Source organism: Acinonyx jubatus, chromosome D1 (assembly GCF_027475565.1).
Source record: "Acinonyx jubatus isolate Ajub_Pintada_27869175 chromosome D1, VMU_Ajub_asm_v1.0, whole genome shotgun sequence".
Classification (NCBI taxonomy): domain Eukaryota; kingdom Metazoa; phylum Chordata; class Mammalia; order Carnivora; family Felidae; genus Acinonyx; species Acinonyx jubatus.
Genome location: NC_069390.1, coordinates 32,306,048 through 32,326,095, shown reverse-complemented (window position 1 = coordinate 32,326,095; position 20,048 = coordinate 32,306,048). Strand labels below are relative to the sequence as shown.

The following is a 20,048-nucleotide window of genomic DNA, read 5'->3' as shown; positions in this document are numbered from 1 at the left end:
TAGGACCTCACTGAGGAAGAGTGGTTTCCCAAAGAAAAACTGAGATGGTTTTATCAAACTCATGTTAGGCTGGGCCAGGCAAAATACAGGTTTCTACTATCCTATTAAAATGTCACAGTGATAACTCTGTGGATATATATAAATACTTGAAAATCTAATATTTGAATATTGATAAAGTATAATGAAGAGTGGCTATAGGTTTAAATTGCATGTATTTTTTGGGGGGTGGGGGAGAAGAGTTAAGGCTAAAAAGACTGAATAGAATTTAGTAACTAGCTAAAGATCTACCAGAAACATGATAAGATGTAGGGCAAAATGAATCTCAAATTGCAATGTAAGTGAAGTTAACAAAAAACTACAAATTCCCCATGGTCTCTAAATCATACAGAAAACTAAACTTTTATAGGTAAAATGATGGAATAGCTGAAATAGGTTAAATTGAAGTTTTGGGGAAAAAAAAAGTAGAAGCCCTCTAACACTGATTCCAGGATTTAAAAATACCCACTTATGCTCTCAAACCTGGAAAATACCTTTTTTTATTGGCAAAACCCCACTGTGATTATCTATTAAGCTCAGTGGTAGCTGGAGACTTTTTTGAGTTGGGGCCATTTTAGGTAGTGCTCTGTAGCAAAAGACAGAAAGAGGGTTGCTGGTTGTCAGAGATGTACTCTGAGTGAGGAGATTCTCTTCAAACTGTGGGGGCAGAGCTAATCAGGGACTAACAACATAGTTCAGCTTGAAATTGAATGGGGAGGTAGAAAAAACTGGCAGACTTGTTTGGAGAAAGCAAAGGAATCAGGCAAAGAGGAAAACATAATGGCAGTCAGGTGGTGATCTTTCAGACTCAGCTTGAGTAGATTTGTTTTATTTGATATGAAGAATTCAGAGTGGCAATATACTTGGAAAAGGAACATTTTCAAATAGCATTTTGAACAGTGAGAATTAGGGTGGGAATTAAGAACCTATGTTATTAATTGCTACTGGGAAAAACAGGAGGGAGTAATATATGTATACATTTTAACGTGTGATTCTGGAATAGTCGTATAAAGGGAGAATGGGAAAGGGATGTGTGCAGGGGATGGTAGAAAGGATTCCCAGCATTTCGTTTTTGAGAAGTGGTTTGCAGAGGGTAAGAACATTCTGCAGGGATGAGAAATGAGGCTGAGGACAAAGTCCTGATCATAGAACTGTTTTCCTCTCATGTCACTAATCTTCTTAATTATACCAAACAGACATCTTTCACCTTCCATCTGTTTGAAAGTATGAGAATAAATATTTTTTAAATTATAACTCCTGGCTTATTTTGTCTTATATCTGCTTTAGGTATACAGACACATACGTGATAGAAATATCTCAGAACTAACCTTTCCTGACAGCTCTTAACTTGACAGACTAATCCCTATAGTGTTATGCAGAACTTGCCATTTGCGGGGCTTGAGTGGTTTGTTAAATGATGTTCACTCTGAGAAGTATGGACTATCTGTCAACTTCTGTCTTTTGAGGGAAGTTACAGGAGAGGGAGAACTTAGTACTCTACCTATACATTTAAAGAACTATTTTTCTGTGCTTATTCTTAAAACACATACTATATTTTGTATTAGTGTCCAAGTGGTGTCTTCAGAGTTTGAATACAGAATCTTAACACAAAAAGATTCAGGATATAAACCAGTGATTTTGTAACATATCTTACCTTGAATAGTGGCCAAAACCTCAGGAGCAATTTGTGAATATGCAATTGACTGAATAATCAATCCATACGATTTGTGAATGTCTTCAGTGATACTATAGACTTTTGTTAATAATATTTTAATAATACTTTAAATTGTTTTTGTTTTCATATAAACAATATGAGATAAATATAATTTACTTATAAATTATGATTCTATAATTATAAAATGCATTGAATTAACTTCCACCAAATCTGTAGTATAATCAATTTGCTGACCTTCATCCACAAATTAAATTACCTAATCACAGGTGACCATGGGAGTGGAACTGGTTTTCTGTAGTAGATACTTTTTGTACAGTTATCCATATGTAGAATATTAGCTCCACTGTAGATGAAGGCAATGTTTACTGTCTAGGGTTAACAGCAACCCTTTTGTACCAATCTTAGTTCAAAATCCCAATTCTGCTACCATTTAGTTGTGGGATTTTTTTGGGCAAATTAATAAAATTTTCTAATTGTCTTCTCTCCTTTTTAAGCAGAAAAATAGATATACATCTTCTGAAATAGTTGGGGCTAGGAGTTCGGGAATTCAAAATTCTTTGTTTCGGCAAGGCAAAATAGTACACATACTTGCTGATACAACACCCTCAATGGGATCTAGGACAACACTCCATAATCAGTAACATTCTGTAGTAAAACCTTTGAGTTTTTTTTTAATGTTTATTTTGAGAGAGAGAGAGAGAGAGAGCGCGCGAGAGAGAGAAGGAGGGGGGAGGGGCAGAGAGAGAGGGAGAGAGAGAATCCCAAGCAGGCTCTATGCTGTCCGTGCGAGTTGGATGCAGGGCTCAATCTCAGGAATCGTGAGATCATGACCTGAGATGAAATCAAGAATTGGGCGCCTAAACTGACAGAGCCACCCATGCGCCCCTGAAAACTTTGAATGTTCACTCCAAGTGGGATAAATACTGTCATTAGTTTCACATTAGCCGAACTCAGGTTTTACTGCCCAAAATTACAGAAACAAAAAACTTCTAGTAATTTTCAAAACCTATGAAGTTTTAGAACTGTGTATGAGGGGCTGTGGATCTGTATCATCTATTTTCTTTTACTATTATTATTTTTTAAATGTTTACTTTCAAGAGGGAGAGAGAGTGCGAGTGGGGGAAGGGCACAGAGAGAGGGAGGCACAGAATCTGAAGCAGGCTCCAGGCTCTGAGCTATCAGCATACAGCCGGATGCGGGGCTCAAACCCACAAACTGAGATTGTGACCTGAGCTGAAGTCCCATGCTTAACCGACTGAGCCACACAGGTGCCCCTGTTTCATCTATTTTAAGTTTGTTGTGAAGAATAAATGAAAATTGCATTTAAAGCACTTAGCACATGATAAGAGCCCCCCGCCCCCAAATGTGACTATTATTAAAAGGTATTGATTGATGGCTCCTTCCCAAGGATGGGATACTTCAGAAGACTTGTGACTGGAATTCTCTCAAGTGAGGGTTAAAATGTCGATTCTAGAATCTGTATCTCTAACAACACCAAAGCTCTAATTGAGCAGTTATCTTAGATATTTCGAAGTTATTTAAATGTGAAAGAACCAAAGGATAATTTAAAATAAATTTCTCATAAATACTAATTCTTCTGATTATTAATAATAAACTCAGTATTTATATGTATAGTTCTGCTTTAACTGTTTTGAAAACACATGAGTTTGCTCCAGAACCATTGAGAGATCAGGGGAAACAATTTGAGCATAATGTGCATTTCGTGTTTGTGTTATTTCATCCATATGAAACACTAGGTGAACACAAAACACTGCATCCGGCTGAACCAAGCCATGTAGGAGTACATAAAATGCACACACCTCACAAGAACGAGGAGCCATGGCTAGCCACATCTGATCTTGTAAATGTCCATCTAACTTTGGATCACCCTCCTTCCATTATTTTACATTAACTTGTACAAGCTACAACCCTTGGACACCCACTTTTACAGGCAAACTTAACTTCTTTTTCAAAGCAAAGTGCCATATTTATTTATTCATTTATACAGTTCTTAAACATTTAATGTGTGAAGCTGGGCTACTGTTGATATTAGCTTCCAGTCTTTGTTTTATTGTGTCAATGACAAAGCTTTTGAGTGTTGTGTCCCCTAACCCATTTTCCCTATAAGCTCTGTGGTTTTACTGCATAGTTCTGCACAGCAGTGGTGATTTTTAGGAATACATACCAGGTGTGTATTTTTTTATTTTTTTTTCAACGTTTTTATTTATTTTTGGGACAGAGAGAGAGCATGAACGGGGGAGGGGCAGAGAGAGAGGGAGACACAGAATCGGAAACAGACTCCAGGCTCCGAGCCATCAGCCCAGAGCCTGACGCGGGGCTCGAACTCACGGACCGCGAGATCGTGACCTGGCTGAAGTCGGACGCTTAACCGCGCCACCCAGGCGCCCCACGAGGTGTGTATTTAGCATGCACACAGTTAACACAATATCCAGGCACATAAGAACAAGTTCCCCAGCTAATTTTAAAAAGTAGGAAATCATAACATAAACTTACTTTTTAAAAAATGTTACTCTACGAAAACGAATGAATGAAAAAGATTGGTGGATTTAGCACTAACATGTCAAAAGAGGTTATTTGAAACTAGTAAATCCCTACCATAAAACTCTGTTTTCTAATCCTGTTAACTTTGTAGAGATTTTTAATCTAAAACACTATTTTTAAAATATTTATTTTGAGAGAGAGAGAGAGAGAGAGAGAGAGAGAGCGAGCGCACATGCAAGAATGGGAAAGGCAGAGTCAGAGAGGGAGAGAGAATCCCAAACAGGCTATGCTGTCAGCACAGAGCCCTATGCAAGGCTTGATCTCACAAACCATGAGATCATAACCTAAGCTGAAATCAAGAGTTGGGTGTTTAATGGATTGAGCCACCTAGATGCCCCTAGAACATTATTGTTTAAAGTACATTCTTAGAGATATTACTAGGAGTGCTTTAATAAAAAGATACATTTTTATATTTAAATAAAAAATGGCCATTTTTTTTTTAGAGATTCATTAACAGTATATAAAGGTGAAAGAAAATGTCTAGGGTGTGCAAAGCGAAAAAAAACCACAAAATCAAATGATAAAAGGGATACTACAGGCAAATGTGGAAAATTTTGATAAATGGATTCAGTGTGAGGATTATGTAAGGGTTCACTGCCTTATCCTCACTTAAACATTTTTAATAAGTTTGAGGTTTGAAAGGAATTTGAGAATTACTGGATTAAATCAAATAAGATGCTGGATGGCAAGACTTCAGGGTTTACATTGTCAACGTGCATGATCAATGTCCCAAGAGACTCTGTTTCCCACTCTTCTTTTACACAACACCCTTCTCTTAGTAGAATATCCAAGGTGAGTCATGTGTGTGGACCATCCTTTGGACACTCATCTACAAATAATACTGAGTAATCCCACTTATTCTCAGAAACCATGTTCAGTGTTAGTCAAAAGAGACTGAGCATCATCGAGGTTCCTCTCTGATCTTTGATTTGTCACATATAAATTATTTGTTGTCAGCTGATACTAAGAGCAGTCTATTTGCGATAGCAGTACTTAAAAAATTCACACTTAAAAATTTGACATAGATGGCCATGCTGCTTTCAGATATGAATAAAAAAGCCAACTGCAAAACAATATACAGCATGATACAAGTTTTGTATAAAACCAAGCATACAGGTTTGGAAATGACCCGGTGGGGTACCTAAATTATTAGCAGTGGTTACAACTGGGATGATATTGGTAAGGGATGAGGAGGGAACACATTTTTACAGTCTATAGTTCATGTCACTTTTTCAAACAAGATATTATTTTTTAATAAAAATAAATTATTTTAGTTAAAATCTGTCTATAGTGTTAGAATAGTGGTTACCTTTATAGGAAGGTGGGATACAAGGGAGGCTTTTGGAGATATAGATAATTTTCACTTCCTTGATCTAAGTACTGGTTACATGGATGTGTTCATTTTGTGAAAATTCACTGAGCTATATACTAATGATTAGTCTCCTTTTTACATGAATAAAGTTCATTTAAAAATTGTTTTCCAGGCACGCCTGGGTGGCTTAGTCAGTTGAGCACCTGACTCTTGATTTCAGCTCAGGTCATGATCCCAGGGTCATGGGCTCAGAGCCCTGTGTTGGGCTCCATGTGTGGACCCTGCTTAAGATTCTCTCTTTCTGCCCCTCCACTGCTTACTCTCTCTCTAATGATAATAAAAAAAATTATTTCACAGTGACTTACTGAATAGCATTCTTGTTCTAGTTTAAATGCATGTAGTTTCTCTGTATTCATATAGTCAACAGCTTTCTTTCCTCACAATCATTATGATTTCTTCCCACTACTTTCTCCTTAACATGGTTGTATCGCAAATGCATTATTATTAATTTTTATAGAAGGCAAAACCTCTAGCTTATAAAAATGGCATGTAAGAAAATCATTCACTCATACTCAGCCATACAAAAACAAGATCTTGTCATTTCAACATGGATGGACCTAGAGGGTATTGTGGTAAGTCACACAAAGAAACACGAATACCATATTATTTCGCTTATATGTGGAATCTGTAAAAGAAAACAAACGAACAAACAAAGCAGAAATAGACTCATAAATACAGAGAACAAACTAGTGGTTGCCAGAGTGGGGAGGAGGGGAGATGGGGGAAAAAATAATCACTCACATCTTATGGTATGAGGTGGACCATGAGGTGTGGTCACTGAATCCTGCTAGCTATTCATCATTACCTAGTAAAAGGATGTGTTGTTTTTTTTGAAACACATAATTTCCTAAGACAGATGGAAAGGAAAACAGGTGAAAGTGACTGGTAAATAGGCAACACAACTAAAGGCTTAATGTCAAAGGGACCCCAAAGAAATTGCATGGGTGGCTCTTGCTATGACAGATCCTGTGTGCACATTTATAAATATGGAATTGCAGACCCAGAGTTGGGAGGAACCTGAAAGATTATTATTCCATCTCATACTCTCCCACCAGATTTTAAGTTGAAAAACATGACTAAATTAAAGGTCCTAAGATGTTTCAACTGGTTGTTAAGTGGTTGTTTGTTCTGGTGGAACAGTTCCCAGGCCACATAAAATTAAAAATGTACTTGATCAAATATTTGTTGCACTCAGAAGATGAACAGGTCAAACACGGCAAGTGAACAATATGATTAATTGCAGCTCCATATATTTCCTATAGGAGAAGGAATGATTAAAAACATTGTCTCACTATCATTAAGGAATCTACGGATTATTTTCAGACTTGGTGCTACTGCCATATACCTTGATCTAAATTGAAATACAAATCTACAAAATTCACGTTACACAAAATGATAGTTTAAAGTGTGTAAGGGGTGGTAATAAGACAGAAAAGCCAACATTGTAAAATCTACATCTTTAATATACCGAGTAGCAAGGAACAATATTAGTATTTTATTCATGAAGACTACTTAAATAATCTTTACAACAACTTTATGGGCACATATATGTACATTTGTACATCAAAGTATTTTTGGAAAGTAAAGTCACATGTGATTAAAATAATGTAAGACTAAACATATCCTGTGCCATAATTTTATCACTTCTAAATTCTCATTTTAAAACAAACAGTAAGGATAATGTAACTCACTATTATTTTCTAAAATGTCCTAATCAACTTGTAGCATAGTAACACTGATCTGCCACCATGCTGACTTAGGGATCTCAAAGGGTAACAAATATGTTAGTAACTTTATTAAGCCATAACTTTTTCTGTTGAAATTTCATATTTGCTTAGAATACAAAAGAATAAAACAGAAAGAACTTCATCTTCTGCTTGTTAAAGTAATTAGGGTAAACTGAGCTTTAAGATGGTCTTCTTTCAAAGGTTTTAAATAAGTTCCTGAAAGGGCACTGGCAACAAATCTTTTTAAAAGGAGACGTGTCAATTTCGTTTTCCTTGATTTTGAAGTGACTTATCTTAGACTTCCTTTTGAAATACTTCTTCCAAATTTTCTAACCATGTTTGCCTTTACTTTATGGATGTTTCTTTTATAGTCTAGAAAGGAAAAAAAAAGACATAAATATGGTAAAAGTATCATTCAAAAATAATTTTCACTTTTCATTCAACGTATAAAAATTTGTTAAAAATTATAACCAAATAAGAAAAATTTATTTTTAAAATTCATAGTTGTTAACTAACATGATTTAAAACATGACATGAAAGAAACATTAACAACATTCATTTAAAAATAGGAAATCATTTCTCCATGTTGTCAACTGAGTTTGACAGGTATCAAGTAATATCACTGAATAAACCACTACATTTACTTTTGTTCTTTATCAACTATTCTACAAGCATTGCTCTCTTTCTTTTTTGCATCATTTTTTCCCCTCATTCTTTGGGATTACTTCCCTAAGACTTTTAAACTTTCATATTTTTCCTATTTAAGAGTATAATTTGCATCTAGTACTTCCCTAAGTGCTAATCCTGATCCCATAGCCCTTATTCCTTTTCCTGCCACCTCTCAAATGTCCATTCCTCTGGTTCTTCATAAGCCTTCACCATGACTGCTCAACCAAGCCGTTAAAAACAGTGCCACTGACTTCTTTACGGATCAGCCTAATCTCTTATCCATTTTCCTGGTCACATTAGGTTTTAGTTTCAGGGGCACGTAGTCTCTTGACACTCTTATTTCTCAGTAAATAGCAGTTACCTTCTTTCCCACTGATGTTCCTTTGTTTTTTTATTTGTACATTGTTAGTTGGAAAACTCAGATAAACATATTCTAGGAAAGGCAGCTCTAGTTCTCTCTTACTTTTCTAGTAATTTCTCATGTGTATTTGGGCATTTTCACTTGGCTATCCTAATACACATAAACTATTACTGCCCCTTAAACCAATACTTCTTTCTAAGTACTCCATTATCCTTAATAACACATAATCTTTTAACTTAGCTTTAGCTCCTCTTTGCTCTGGCAAGCACTGCAGTTTAGTATCAACTCCTACATTCTTCTCTGTAGAATTTTTTAATTCACCTCTTTTTATACATGAGATATTTAATGCATTTTTATACCACTCTTAGGAAATAAGCATATTAGGAAAACCAAATCTCTATTTGAGAAATATCATAAATTATTTAGTTGTAAATTATGATTTCCTGGGGAAATTTTTCAGGAGACCAATGGGGCAATATATATCTATACTAATTGCACATACACATTTTTAAACATTATTAAGTTTGGCATGCTAACCAAATAATTGTAGTAAATTTTACATTTCAGGACTTTTTTGATTTTTAAAATTTTCATTAAAGACATTTCCACTGAACTTAAGGATGCCACTGGCTACCACAAAAAGTAAGGGTTTATTGATAAAAAGCTATTGAGAGATTTTGTATTACTCTAATAAAGAGGATTGACAGGGAAAAAAAAAAGTTTTCATGTTATTCTTAGAAACCCTCATTATCTCATGAAACCCCTTTAAATTCCAAGCACCATAATTACAAGTTACTTAGGGAAGAAACCAAACTGGGTCTTAAAGATCTTGCTATCTGTCACAGAACCTAGCATATAGTCAGTGCATAGTAAAGAAATACTTCCTAAATGAAGTCTTATGAATTACAGTGTCAGAGAGACAAAGGTCTGGACACCAATGCCCAGATGCTGGTTTGTGCTACTACCTCTACTTTTACCAAAGATGTGGTTTTGTTACTACAGATTCATGTCACTGCCGTATGCAATTGAGAAGATGTAGCTGTCTCCATCAGCATCTTTTGCAACTTGCTAATGTGGTTTACAATATGACTGTAACTAGATACAGATTGAAGCCTGGCAATAATTACACTAATGATTCAGAGGCCAAATTATTAAAAATAATAAGCTAATAAATTTCAAGTAAACTGTAAAATACAGTTAATCATTAACTTATTAAATAATACATTTAGCTAATTATTTCAATTATTACTTAAATTATTTATGAATTCTTCTGCAGTATGGGTGTAAAGAATACTGAGTTAGAAGTCTGGCTCCACCATGAAATATCTGTGTGATCTCAGGTAAGTGTTTTCTATTTTGTGTCTTAAATTTTCTTATCTGTAACATGGAAAGTCACACTTACCATGTAGTAAATGTAATGGGTAGATAAAAGGAGATTCTTATGAGAACACTGTAAAAAAAAATGTACTATACATATGTTTGGCAATCATGTTATTAAATCTCAAATTAAGAGCTGAGACATACCTGCTGTTGGTCTGTTTTCTTGTAAGTGCTTATCACTTGCATTATCTTGTCGAACACGTTTGGCAAATCCAGAATTTACCTCCGCAGTTAATGAAGTATTTGATGCAGAACTTGAGGGAAAAAAAAAATTTATTTTAGTAAAGCATTTTTTATATTTGAAGTTCTAATACATACTCTACATGCAATAAAGATTAAAGAGAAAGTGAAATAATAAAACAGTTAAATTGCAACATTCCATAAAATTGGAGGTACTAAACACATTTTTGGCCCATAGGGAAATGTAGTGATTTTAATGATGTTTACTCAAGTTGGAGATTATGTCTGTAGGTATATGTAACAAGTCTGTAACAAAATATTTTCAGAGTGCCCTGCTAGAATATAAGCAAACTCGATTATTCCAAGTGTAGAGATAAAGAGCACCCTGCAAGAGGTTAAAAACCAAGTTCATATTATACATTTGGAGCATGAACCTTAATCTGGAGAATATAAACAAGTGAGATTTTTGGAAACCTTGTTTTTATATCGAAGCATGGTAATAGACTGAGAATCTCTCTCTGATTACTACAATTATAGAAACTGAAATGAAAAGAATGGCCTATTTTCATTTGTTTTATCTTAAAAAAATTTTAAAGGGTCAAATTTCTAACTCAATTTGAGGTGACATATTATGACTAAACACCTACTACTATGGCCTCATGTTACAGGATATACAAATAAGTTAGGCATTAATAACCCCTGTCCTGAAAACTTACATAATGAATTTATGGGGAGTGGGGGACAAATAAGACAAATACACAAAATAATACAAGGTAAAGCAAAAAACAGTGCTGTAGGTTTTTAAACTATAAGGAGCTGTAGGTTCCTGATTTTAAAAGTAGAAAAAACAAAACAACTGAAAGACTGTGGATAAGAGGAGTTTGATCTGGGTCCTGAAAAACAGCAATCCAATCCTTCTTAATCCAAAGAGGATCAAGTTTTAACAGGCAGGGTTGGGATCCAGTGAAGGATAAACATCCCCCCTTCATACTGATTCAAATAAGCTAATTTAGGGAGTTGCTGATTAAAAAAGATATCATATGCCATTTTACAAGTTGATACTAATTTGAATGTGGGTTGCATTAACACTTGGGGGCTTCCCTGTTATGGCAACAGCTTGCTCTAACCAAATAGTAAACTGATGTGGGTGTGTTTGTGGAATAGGGAGAAAGAAGATGGATCAGTTGTATGGTAACTGACAGTGGTCAGAAATGGCAACTTACCATGATAGGAAAGAAAAACAGGCATGAGCACACTGAGTGCTGGCAAAAATAAATCAACCTATGTACCTCAATTTTTCTAGAGCCTGTGAGAAAAGTAATTATGGTACTCCAAATGTAATTTTGCCTACTCTGTTCAAGAATATAAATTATATCTACTCAGAATGCTAACAAAAAAGTACTAGTATTATGAAAGCAAACAAATTTGGTTGTAGAAATTCTCCATTTCTAAATGGTGCTAAATAAACTAAGTTACTATAATTCTGTTTGGGGTACTAACTGCCTTTTTTGGATAATATATGTATCCGCTGTCTAAGGCAAAAATTCTTTTTTGGTCATTTGGTTATTTCAAGTATAGAGATCAATGTCATGGGTTACTTTTGATAAGAGTTAGTTTTCCTAACAATTTATCTTAAAATTACCTTTATTATTATGTGGTACGATTTTTCACTTTGGTTCTAGGACCTCTGTTTTGACTCATAAATTGTTTTTACTTGAAAATTAGGCTTTCGAATAAATCTATCTGAAAGAATCTTCATATTTTGAGGAATGAAATAAAAAATAAGTTATATATTTATATATAAGTAAAATACCTGCAAACAGTTTTTTAGGATTTAGATAAAACAGTCCACTAACGAAATGTTTAACATTCATGTTATAAATTTATTTTAGATTTATGTTGGATCACAAAATAAAAAGACTTAAAATTGGTATGAGTGAAAATTCAAATTATGTTAAAGACTATATTGAGAAGAAATTTAATAACTCTTCTGGTTATGTATCAAATATACTGTTACAACTATTAATGAAAGTAAAGATTTAACCCCGTCCCTTATAAAAGTAGTATGTTTCTGCATTATGTTAACATAATGCATCTCATATTCTTTCAGTTGAGATAGTTTCTAGTTGGATTCATTAGATGTCTTTCAGAATTTTATTATGGTTTATTTTTTTTTTTGAGAAATAGAGAGCAGGGGAGGGAAAGAGAGAGAGAGTGAGAGAGGATTCCAAGCAGGCTTTGTGCTGTCCGTGCAGAGTCTGATGCAGGCTCGAGCCCACAAACTGTGAGATCATGACCTGAGCCAAGATCTAGAGTTGGACGCTTAACCAACTGGGCCACCCAGGCACCCCTAGATGTCTTTCAAAACAAACCAAAAATGTATTATGAATGTGAGACTCATTTCTGGGTGCTAAGCTAGATTGTGAAACAAAGAAAAAACCAACTAACCAAATAAACACAAAGCAAACAAACCTCCAAAACTCTGATTAGTATAATTTATAAGTACAATTTTACATATGTATATATTACATTTGATAGGTTGATTTATAGTTAAATCAGTGTGCTATAGTGGTATTAAATAATCTGAAATGATTCAAAATTTCATATTCTCAACTTAAGCAGTAACTAAAAAGTTGAGTTTCATAAGTTTTTAGAATATCCAGTGCTTTTTGGACTGTAATTTTTTTTTTTTTCAGAGAGAAAAACTGGTACAAAATAATTAAAATAACTATACATATGGAGCCTTCCCTTCTTCATTTTTAGAAACCACATTAGAATACACATACACACCTAAATATGTACATAAAATGGAAAATATGCTAAGTGGAAAATACCAGAGTTTATTACTCTCAAACTCATGTAGGCTTAATTGGGGAAAAGGAAGATTAAAAAAAAGTAATTATGTACATTTCTAGCATTAATCTCTTTTAACCTTAGTTAATGGCAGGATCTAATTATTGGTACCAGAGGGAATGTAATAGAGCAATTAATAGGCTATGAGAAATCTTACTTTCTTCATATGTCCTTTAATATTATTTCGCAATATTAGCTGCTCATGTGGAAGCTCTTTAATTCATCTAAAACCACTCTAAATATAATTTTCATACCTGGACATTTCTTGAAAACTCATTTGATTCTGATAATGATGCACACATTTTGAAATGATAATTAGCTATAAACTTTTGCTACATCTTAGTTAACACAAAAGAGCATGCTACCAGTGAAGAACCACAAGAACCAAAAATTCCAACACTAATTAGCAGAAAGAATAACACAATTGACACAATGAAAATTAGTGATAAGATGGATGAAACATGATGGTTAGCTAGGCTCACTCATTAAATGATTGATACTCATACAGGAGCCAGACAAATTGCATCATTCAAATTTGTGCCACAGCAAAATACAGAAATTTAAACGTTATGGATAAAGACATTCTAGAAAAATCAATCCATGAATCTTAAATCTATGTTCCAAGGTTCTGCTATACTTTGTAAGGGAAAAGGACAGATCTTAAATATGCTAATGAGGTAATACTCTATGCGGCACAGACTATTTGTAAATTTGTTTACACTAGCCCAGATGATAAGAGGTTCATGGTGGAAAACAGTAAACTTAAAAAGAGTTATCCTATCTTAGGATCTTATACTCTTCCTCATAATCACATGTCAAAGAAAAAGAGATAAAGCAATTCAGTCATTTTATAATATAATCATTTACTACAATCTTGTCATTGCATTCAGTGTCGTGGGATATAAAGACTACAAAATGGACTTTGTGTCCTATAATTCAGCATATTTAAGATTTTTTCCTTGTCTTTGATTTTTAGTTGTTTTATTGCTATGTAACTAGGTATGTTTCTTGTAGTATTAATGCTGTTTGTGGTTTGCAGTGCTTCTTGAATCTGTGATTAGTTATCTTTTGTCAGTTTGGGAGAATTATTAGCCAGTATCTCCTCAAACACTGTTTTCCCCATTCTTTTTCTCATTTCTTTCTGGGACTCAAAATACACACGTTAGATCTAATTGTGTCCCATATGTCTTTTTCACTCTTTTCCATATTTTCTATCTTATCCTTTTGCACATTGGTTTAGATAGTTTTCTGTCAATCTGTCTTCCAGTTCACTAAACTCTCTTCTGCTGTGTCTATTAAAAAAAATTTTTTTATTACTTATTTATTCTTAAATTCAGTAGATTTTCATTTTTCAGTTCTAGAATATTCATTTGATTCATTTTAATACAATACAGTTCTTTCGGAAATTGTCACTGTTTTGTTGAACTTAATCACAGTTAAAATTTTAAAGTCCCTACCTGATAATTTTAATATCTGTATCACTTATGGATCTTCAGTTTTCAGTCATTTGGTCCTGTCTCCTGGCATACTTGGTGATTTTTGCTTAAGTGCTAAACATGTAAAACAAACAAACCAAAAACCTGTATATGCTCTAGGTATACTTCTCCAGAAATTAATTTCTTCTGGCAAGCAGGCAGGACAGAATTAGATCACTCTGATCCAAAAAGAGACTGAGTTGTTGTAAGGTCTGTTTCAGGCTTTTAAGAACTGGTCTATCTCCAGTTTGCCCTACTCCTACAGCACAGGCCTTCAAGGGTCTCAAATAAAATCCTGAAGGTTTAACAGCACCTTTTCTTCTTGATGGATCCCGGTACAGTTTTTGTGTCCCAGCTGCATGAGAATGTCAAAACTCTACTTAATACTTCTGCTTCTTTCGGCTTTATTTCTTGGCCTCTTATGCCACAGAATTCAGAACTTGGCAAACATCTTGAAGGCAAAAGCTACATATAGAACTATTTTCTTTCCTTAGATCAGTGAGATTGCTGGTAGCTGGAGTCTTCCATTTTGTGCTTGGCCTCTACACTTGATGCTTGGCAAATGCTAAATGGAAAAAAGAGGCAGAGAAGGTTTGACTCTCTATAGCTTGTCTTCCTTTCCTCTGCATCTTAGACCTTCAAGTCTTGGCTACGTTGGTTGTTCTCCAGTGCCTTTAAAGCAGCCGTTGGTTGTGTTTTATCAGCTTTTATAACGTGTTGATGGGGGCTCGGTCTGATATAAGCTACATTGTCATAGCCAGAAATAGAAGTCTCTTTGCTCATTACATTTTAGTCATATATCAAAATACATTTAGTCATATATCAAAATACATATTTTAGGACTGAAGCAATTAATTAATGTATAAAAAGAAAAATACCAAATGAGTAAAAGTTGTCACCAGAAGAAAAGTTAAAATTAAATGACATTTTTGAAGGCCAGAAGACTTTTCAACTTATTTTTAATTATCTGAGATATAGAATACTTTATGTAAATAGCAAGTGAAATACTTGGGATTTATCAAGATCTGCTTCTGATAATATAAATCCAGTGCTGCATTCAGAGCAATTAATTATATATACATTTAAATATGAATTCACAGGGGGTGTTTGGGTGGCTCAGTTGGTTGAGCATCCAACTTTGGCTCAGGTTGGTCATGATCTCATGATTTGTGAGTTCAAGTCCCTCATATCAACTTTGTGTGGAAAATGTGGAGCCTGCTTCAGATTCTGTCTCCCTCTCTCTCTCTGACCCTCCCCCGCTCACACACATTCTCTTTCTCCAAAGTAAAGAAACATTAAATAAATATGTAATAATTCACAGTTTAATCACATGAAATAAAAAGCAGCTATAGGAAACAAAGTATAAAGATGATCTTATGTAAATACTGAGTCAGTTTATGTTTAATTGTACCTTGTCAACTTCCGTTTCCTTTTGGCAGCCGCAGTCATTGCCATGTAGGATGGTACTATGCTTGGTATAGGCAGAGAATGTTTAGTTGAAAATGAAGAAGAGGCAAGCCTGTATATTAAATAAAAAATAAAATGAGTAATTTTGATTTGTACTATGGAGAAAAATGAACATACACTTTCATAATTAGAATATTATTTTGTATGAATATACAAAGAAAAATATTATTGTAGACTATAAAGCCTCTCTTGCTTGCCCTAGGGTTTTCTTCTCTCTTTTTTATCTCATAGAAAGAGTTGCTCTCAAGAGATTTCTGCATCCCAACAGCATAGAAAGGTGAAGGTATCATTCTTCCCATATTTGGATTACTTGTGATTAAACAGATGAAGTGTACAGGACATGAACTGAGAAGAAGTAAGAAGGCTGTTTGCTTGGATGACATGTAGTCAGCCATACCTCAGATATATGATGATTCAGGGTAAGCTGAGGTTTGCTGAACGTGAATAAAAAATGTGAGATTTTCTTTAGTGAACATATTAATAAATAAAAGTAAACACAGTAATCCTCTGATGATGGCTTGTATCATCTAACTTTGGAGTAGGTAGGACAAACTAAATATACCTTAAGGTTTCTTCTAGTCTACTGAGGGTCAATCAACTAAGATATCAAATTAAAGACTTTAAAATATTGTGTTAGTGGATTAATATTTATAAAAACAAGATTTAATGAAGGTAAAACACTGACTTTTGTAATCAAGATAGCATACTTGACTCATGAAATAGACCTTAAATATAACTTAAGAAGAAAAAAAAGCTACGGTTTAAAGACTATGTAAACAAAACAAAATGAAATAAAAACACAAACAAAAGAAGAACTGGTAAATACTCTTTTTTGTACCTTTGTAAAATGTTATTGTTTGATAGTGATTCTTGTTCAGGTAATTTACTTTTTAAGCTCCTGGTGTCTTCACATATAGTAAATGTAGAGTCCAAATCTTCCTGTGCATATTCTTTCCTCCTGCTGAGAGGAATACCTGCTTCACATAACATTTTCAGAGAATTATCACTGTTTACATTTGAGCTGATGGTCTGAAAACTTGTAGAATGTGATGATGGTTGTAGTAAGGTCACTATAGATGAATTTTGAGTTTTTCTACAGTCTTCCGGCGTATACACAATAGGTTGAAGTTCTTTGCTGAGAGAATCATTGAGCTGCAAACTTTCAGACAGTGTAGACTTTTGGGGATGTTTTGTGTTCAAGGGAGAAGGCATTAATTTTCTTCGGGTTCTTTTTTGTGGAAGGATTTTAAACAGATTAGATTCACTTGAAGATGTACCTATTCAATAAAATTAAAAAGAAGCTCAATAATGTCACCTAAACAATTTTCCAATAACCATATCAGTTAAACAACATCACCACCAATAATAAAGTACATTTTCTGCCAACTGATTAAAATTTAAAAGAAAGTTGGAAAGAAAAAACATAGTTTATTGCTAATAACTTTAAATAATGTTAATGAACTCATTATAAAGAGATTCTGGAACAGAAAATAAATAATAAATGGCTAATACCAACCCTAATTCTTAGAGATAGCAGAATTTAGATTTTATGTTTGATTTATGTTTAAGATAACAAAAAAGTACTCAATAATCATACACACAGAGATTAATAACTTAATAACTTAGAGATTATAAAATATCACCAGTTATTTTTTAATTGGGTGGCAGTCTAGTCTAAATTAACAAGAATGGCAATAACCGATAAAATCCCAAGTGAATGAAAGAATTAAATCTGTTACTATCTCAGATATGGTGGTTAATAAAGCGTTCTGATCATTTGTTTCCTATACCATACATAATTCATCAGTTTTTGAAAATTAGATTAGTACCTTAAGATAAATGAACATAATATGAAGAGGTCAGAATACTCCTACATGGCCCTTCCTTATCACTCTGTACAAGTAAGTCTCCTAAATGTCAAGAGGTCATCAAGTTTAATGAACTTTTCTTAGCTCTATGCTACAACTTCTGTAGCTTTTCAAAATGATTTCCCTCTCCAACATCTATTACCTTCTTTTTACTTCATCCAGTAAACGTATATATTTCCCTAAAGATCTGTACTTGACCTCTAGTCTTATTCTACACTCTTGTAATTATCCTCTTGCCACTACTTTCTCAGTATTTTCGAACCTCCACCAATCCTTTCTCTCTTACACTTAAACTTGAAACATAATGTTGATGTCATTCTTCTGACTAAAGGCTTTTAGTGATCTTTAAACAGAAACATGATATCCAGAGATTATTAGTAAGGAAATTCCTGTTTCTTGTTCCAAAATTAAGAGACAAATTGTTTTGTTTGAACTTAAGTTTGAATTCCCACAATCTAGACAGGCTTGATATTTACCTCTCAAATACCTTTTTAAAATATATAGAATAATGAATTGATTGAATACGTAACGATACACTTCATCAGCTCCAGTGTGCTAATCTTGTCTTTCTTAATTAACTTTCCGCTGCTTTGCCAGTTTCACTCACGGTGAGCTTCAGGTGCCTGACATGAAGCAACTTTGCTGGAGGTATATTGTCAGGAAACTACAATGTGTATTTCTGCCCATGTTTTCAAATCATGCAGTAAGATTCTCAACTAATGCTACATTTGCTTTATGATATAATACTAACTTAAATAACACTGAAAGCTGCGTAAGTGTTACATATTTCAATAAAGCAATTCAAGCTTTCAACCCAGTTAGAAAATACACTTATAATAACCACTTATAATAATCAGTACGTGCATTATTCTTACTATGTTAGTTGACAATAGGCTCTGCTATGGCTAGGTTGACAATTACCCTCTAGGAAAGACAATTTAAAAACAGGAAGAAAAATATGATCCCTGTTCTACTAAGGAATTTTACTTTTCTGAGAACTAGATAAATGAGATCCAGATCTTAAAATAATTTTCCACTCCCTTTAACATGACATTTGTCAAATTTTCCATTACCAGATATTTTTATACTAATGCTGCAGTGTAAAGACAGTTACTTTTCTCCACTGTGCTGCTACCACCAATTTGGTGGCTATTAATAGCTGGAAGATTAACTTCTTTTCCCATGAGAGGCAGCAGGGGTATATAGAGGATAGAAAACTATATCGAGGATAGAGAGCTGAATTGGGAGTCAGGAGACTTGGATTCTATTTCTGGCTTCAGCAACAACTCACTGAGTGACCTTGGGCAACTCACTTAAGCAGTGTGGGCATTAATACCCCCTAAAAAAGGCCGGTGGGGGGTGGGGAATACTACCTTCATGTACAGGGAGTTTTCTAGGATTAGGTAAGATCTATAAAATACTTAAGGTTCAAAGAAAGGCTCTAGATATGTAAATATGATTCAACTGTTAGCACTACTAGTTTTACAGAGAAAGTTATAATTTACTTTCCATTAATACCTTATACACAGTTATCACAAAAAGAACACATTTCAAACAATGTCTCATTTTTAGTTTATCAGATATCCAGTTTACCAAAGCTGATAGTAAACTGTAATATAAACCAAAAGTGTTGGTAAAGCATACACAACTAAGTGTTCTTTAAAAATGCAGGCTTCATAACAATATTGTAAAACTTAAAACACAATGGAACATGAAATCTCAAGAGGTAAGGATTATCCAGAGTCACTATTTTTCTTGTACATAGTATCTAGAAAGGGATAATCTCTGGAGTGGCACTGGGCAAATTCCCATGATGGTGGACCACTTTTACCCTACTGCTTGTAAAGAACATGAAAACAGGGGTCTTCCATAAGACACTGAAGAAATATCCACCTGTTCTCTGGGATAATTTAAACATACACCCAACATCAAGTTTTGGTATCATCAGACTAACAGTTTGTCAGTGAAATCAACAGCAATCTCATTATGACACATCTTCAGCCATAATTCTGTTCTCTTGGAAAGAAAGATATGATAACTTCAAGGAGAAACATGGAGATGTGGTAGTTAATGTAGATTCACATACCATGGTTTTCCTGTGCCTGGAAGAAGAGATGCTACAAACCTACAACATACATGCAAAACACAAATCCAGAGGGTTCTTTTATATTTATCCTTTCAATTATTAAATACATACAATAATAAAAAGGGAGCAGAAAATAGATGGTCATTTCAGGACTACTTAGGCTGACTAGTTGCTCAGAAAGACATAGGAGATAACCAGACTAAAAACAAGATTTAGAGGCTTACATAGAAATTCAACAGTCAATCTACTGTTACTTGATAAAGAGATTATGTCTCCATTTAATCCATGAAAGAACACAGTAAACTGACATTTGACTTTGAATATGATTTCCAAAATA

General features: G+C 34.1%; 1 protein-coding gene across 3 annotated transcripts in view; it reads right to left on the bottom strand.

The window, feature by feature from the left end:
- Positions 1–7,534: 7,534 nt before the first annotated feature.
- KIF18A (kinesin family member 18A) overlaps positions 7,535–20,048 on the bottom strand; it is a 79,565-nt gene continuing 67,051 nt past the window's right edge. For 2 of the 3 annotated variants that reach the window (XM_015066893.3, XM_053203353.1), the window contains 4 exons: positions 16,596–17,034; positions 15,702–15,809; positions 9,927–10,036; positions 7,535–7,744 (listed from right to left, as the gene is read on the bottom strand). In XM_015066893.3, coding sequence (XP_014922379.2) covers positions 7,662–7,744; positions 9,927–10,036; positions 15,702–15,809; positions 16,596–17,034 — 740 coding nt within the window. In that variant the 3' untranslated portion in view covers positions 7,535–7,661. Of the gene's footprint in view, positions 7,745–9,926; positions 10,037–14,603; positions 14,856–15,701; positions 15,810–16,595; positions 17,035–20,048 lie in introns of those variants that run through there. The other variant, XR_008290416.1, reaches the window with a different exon arrangement.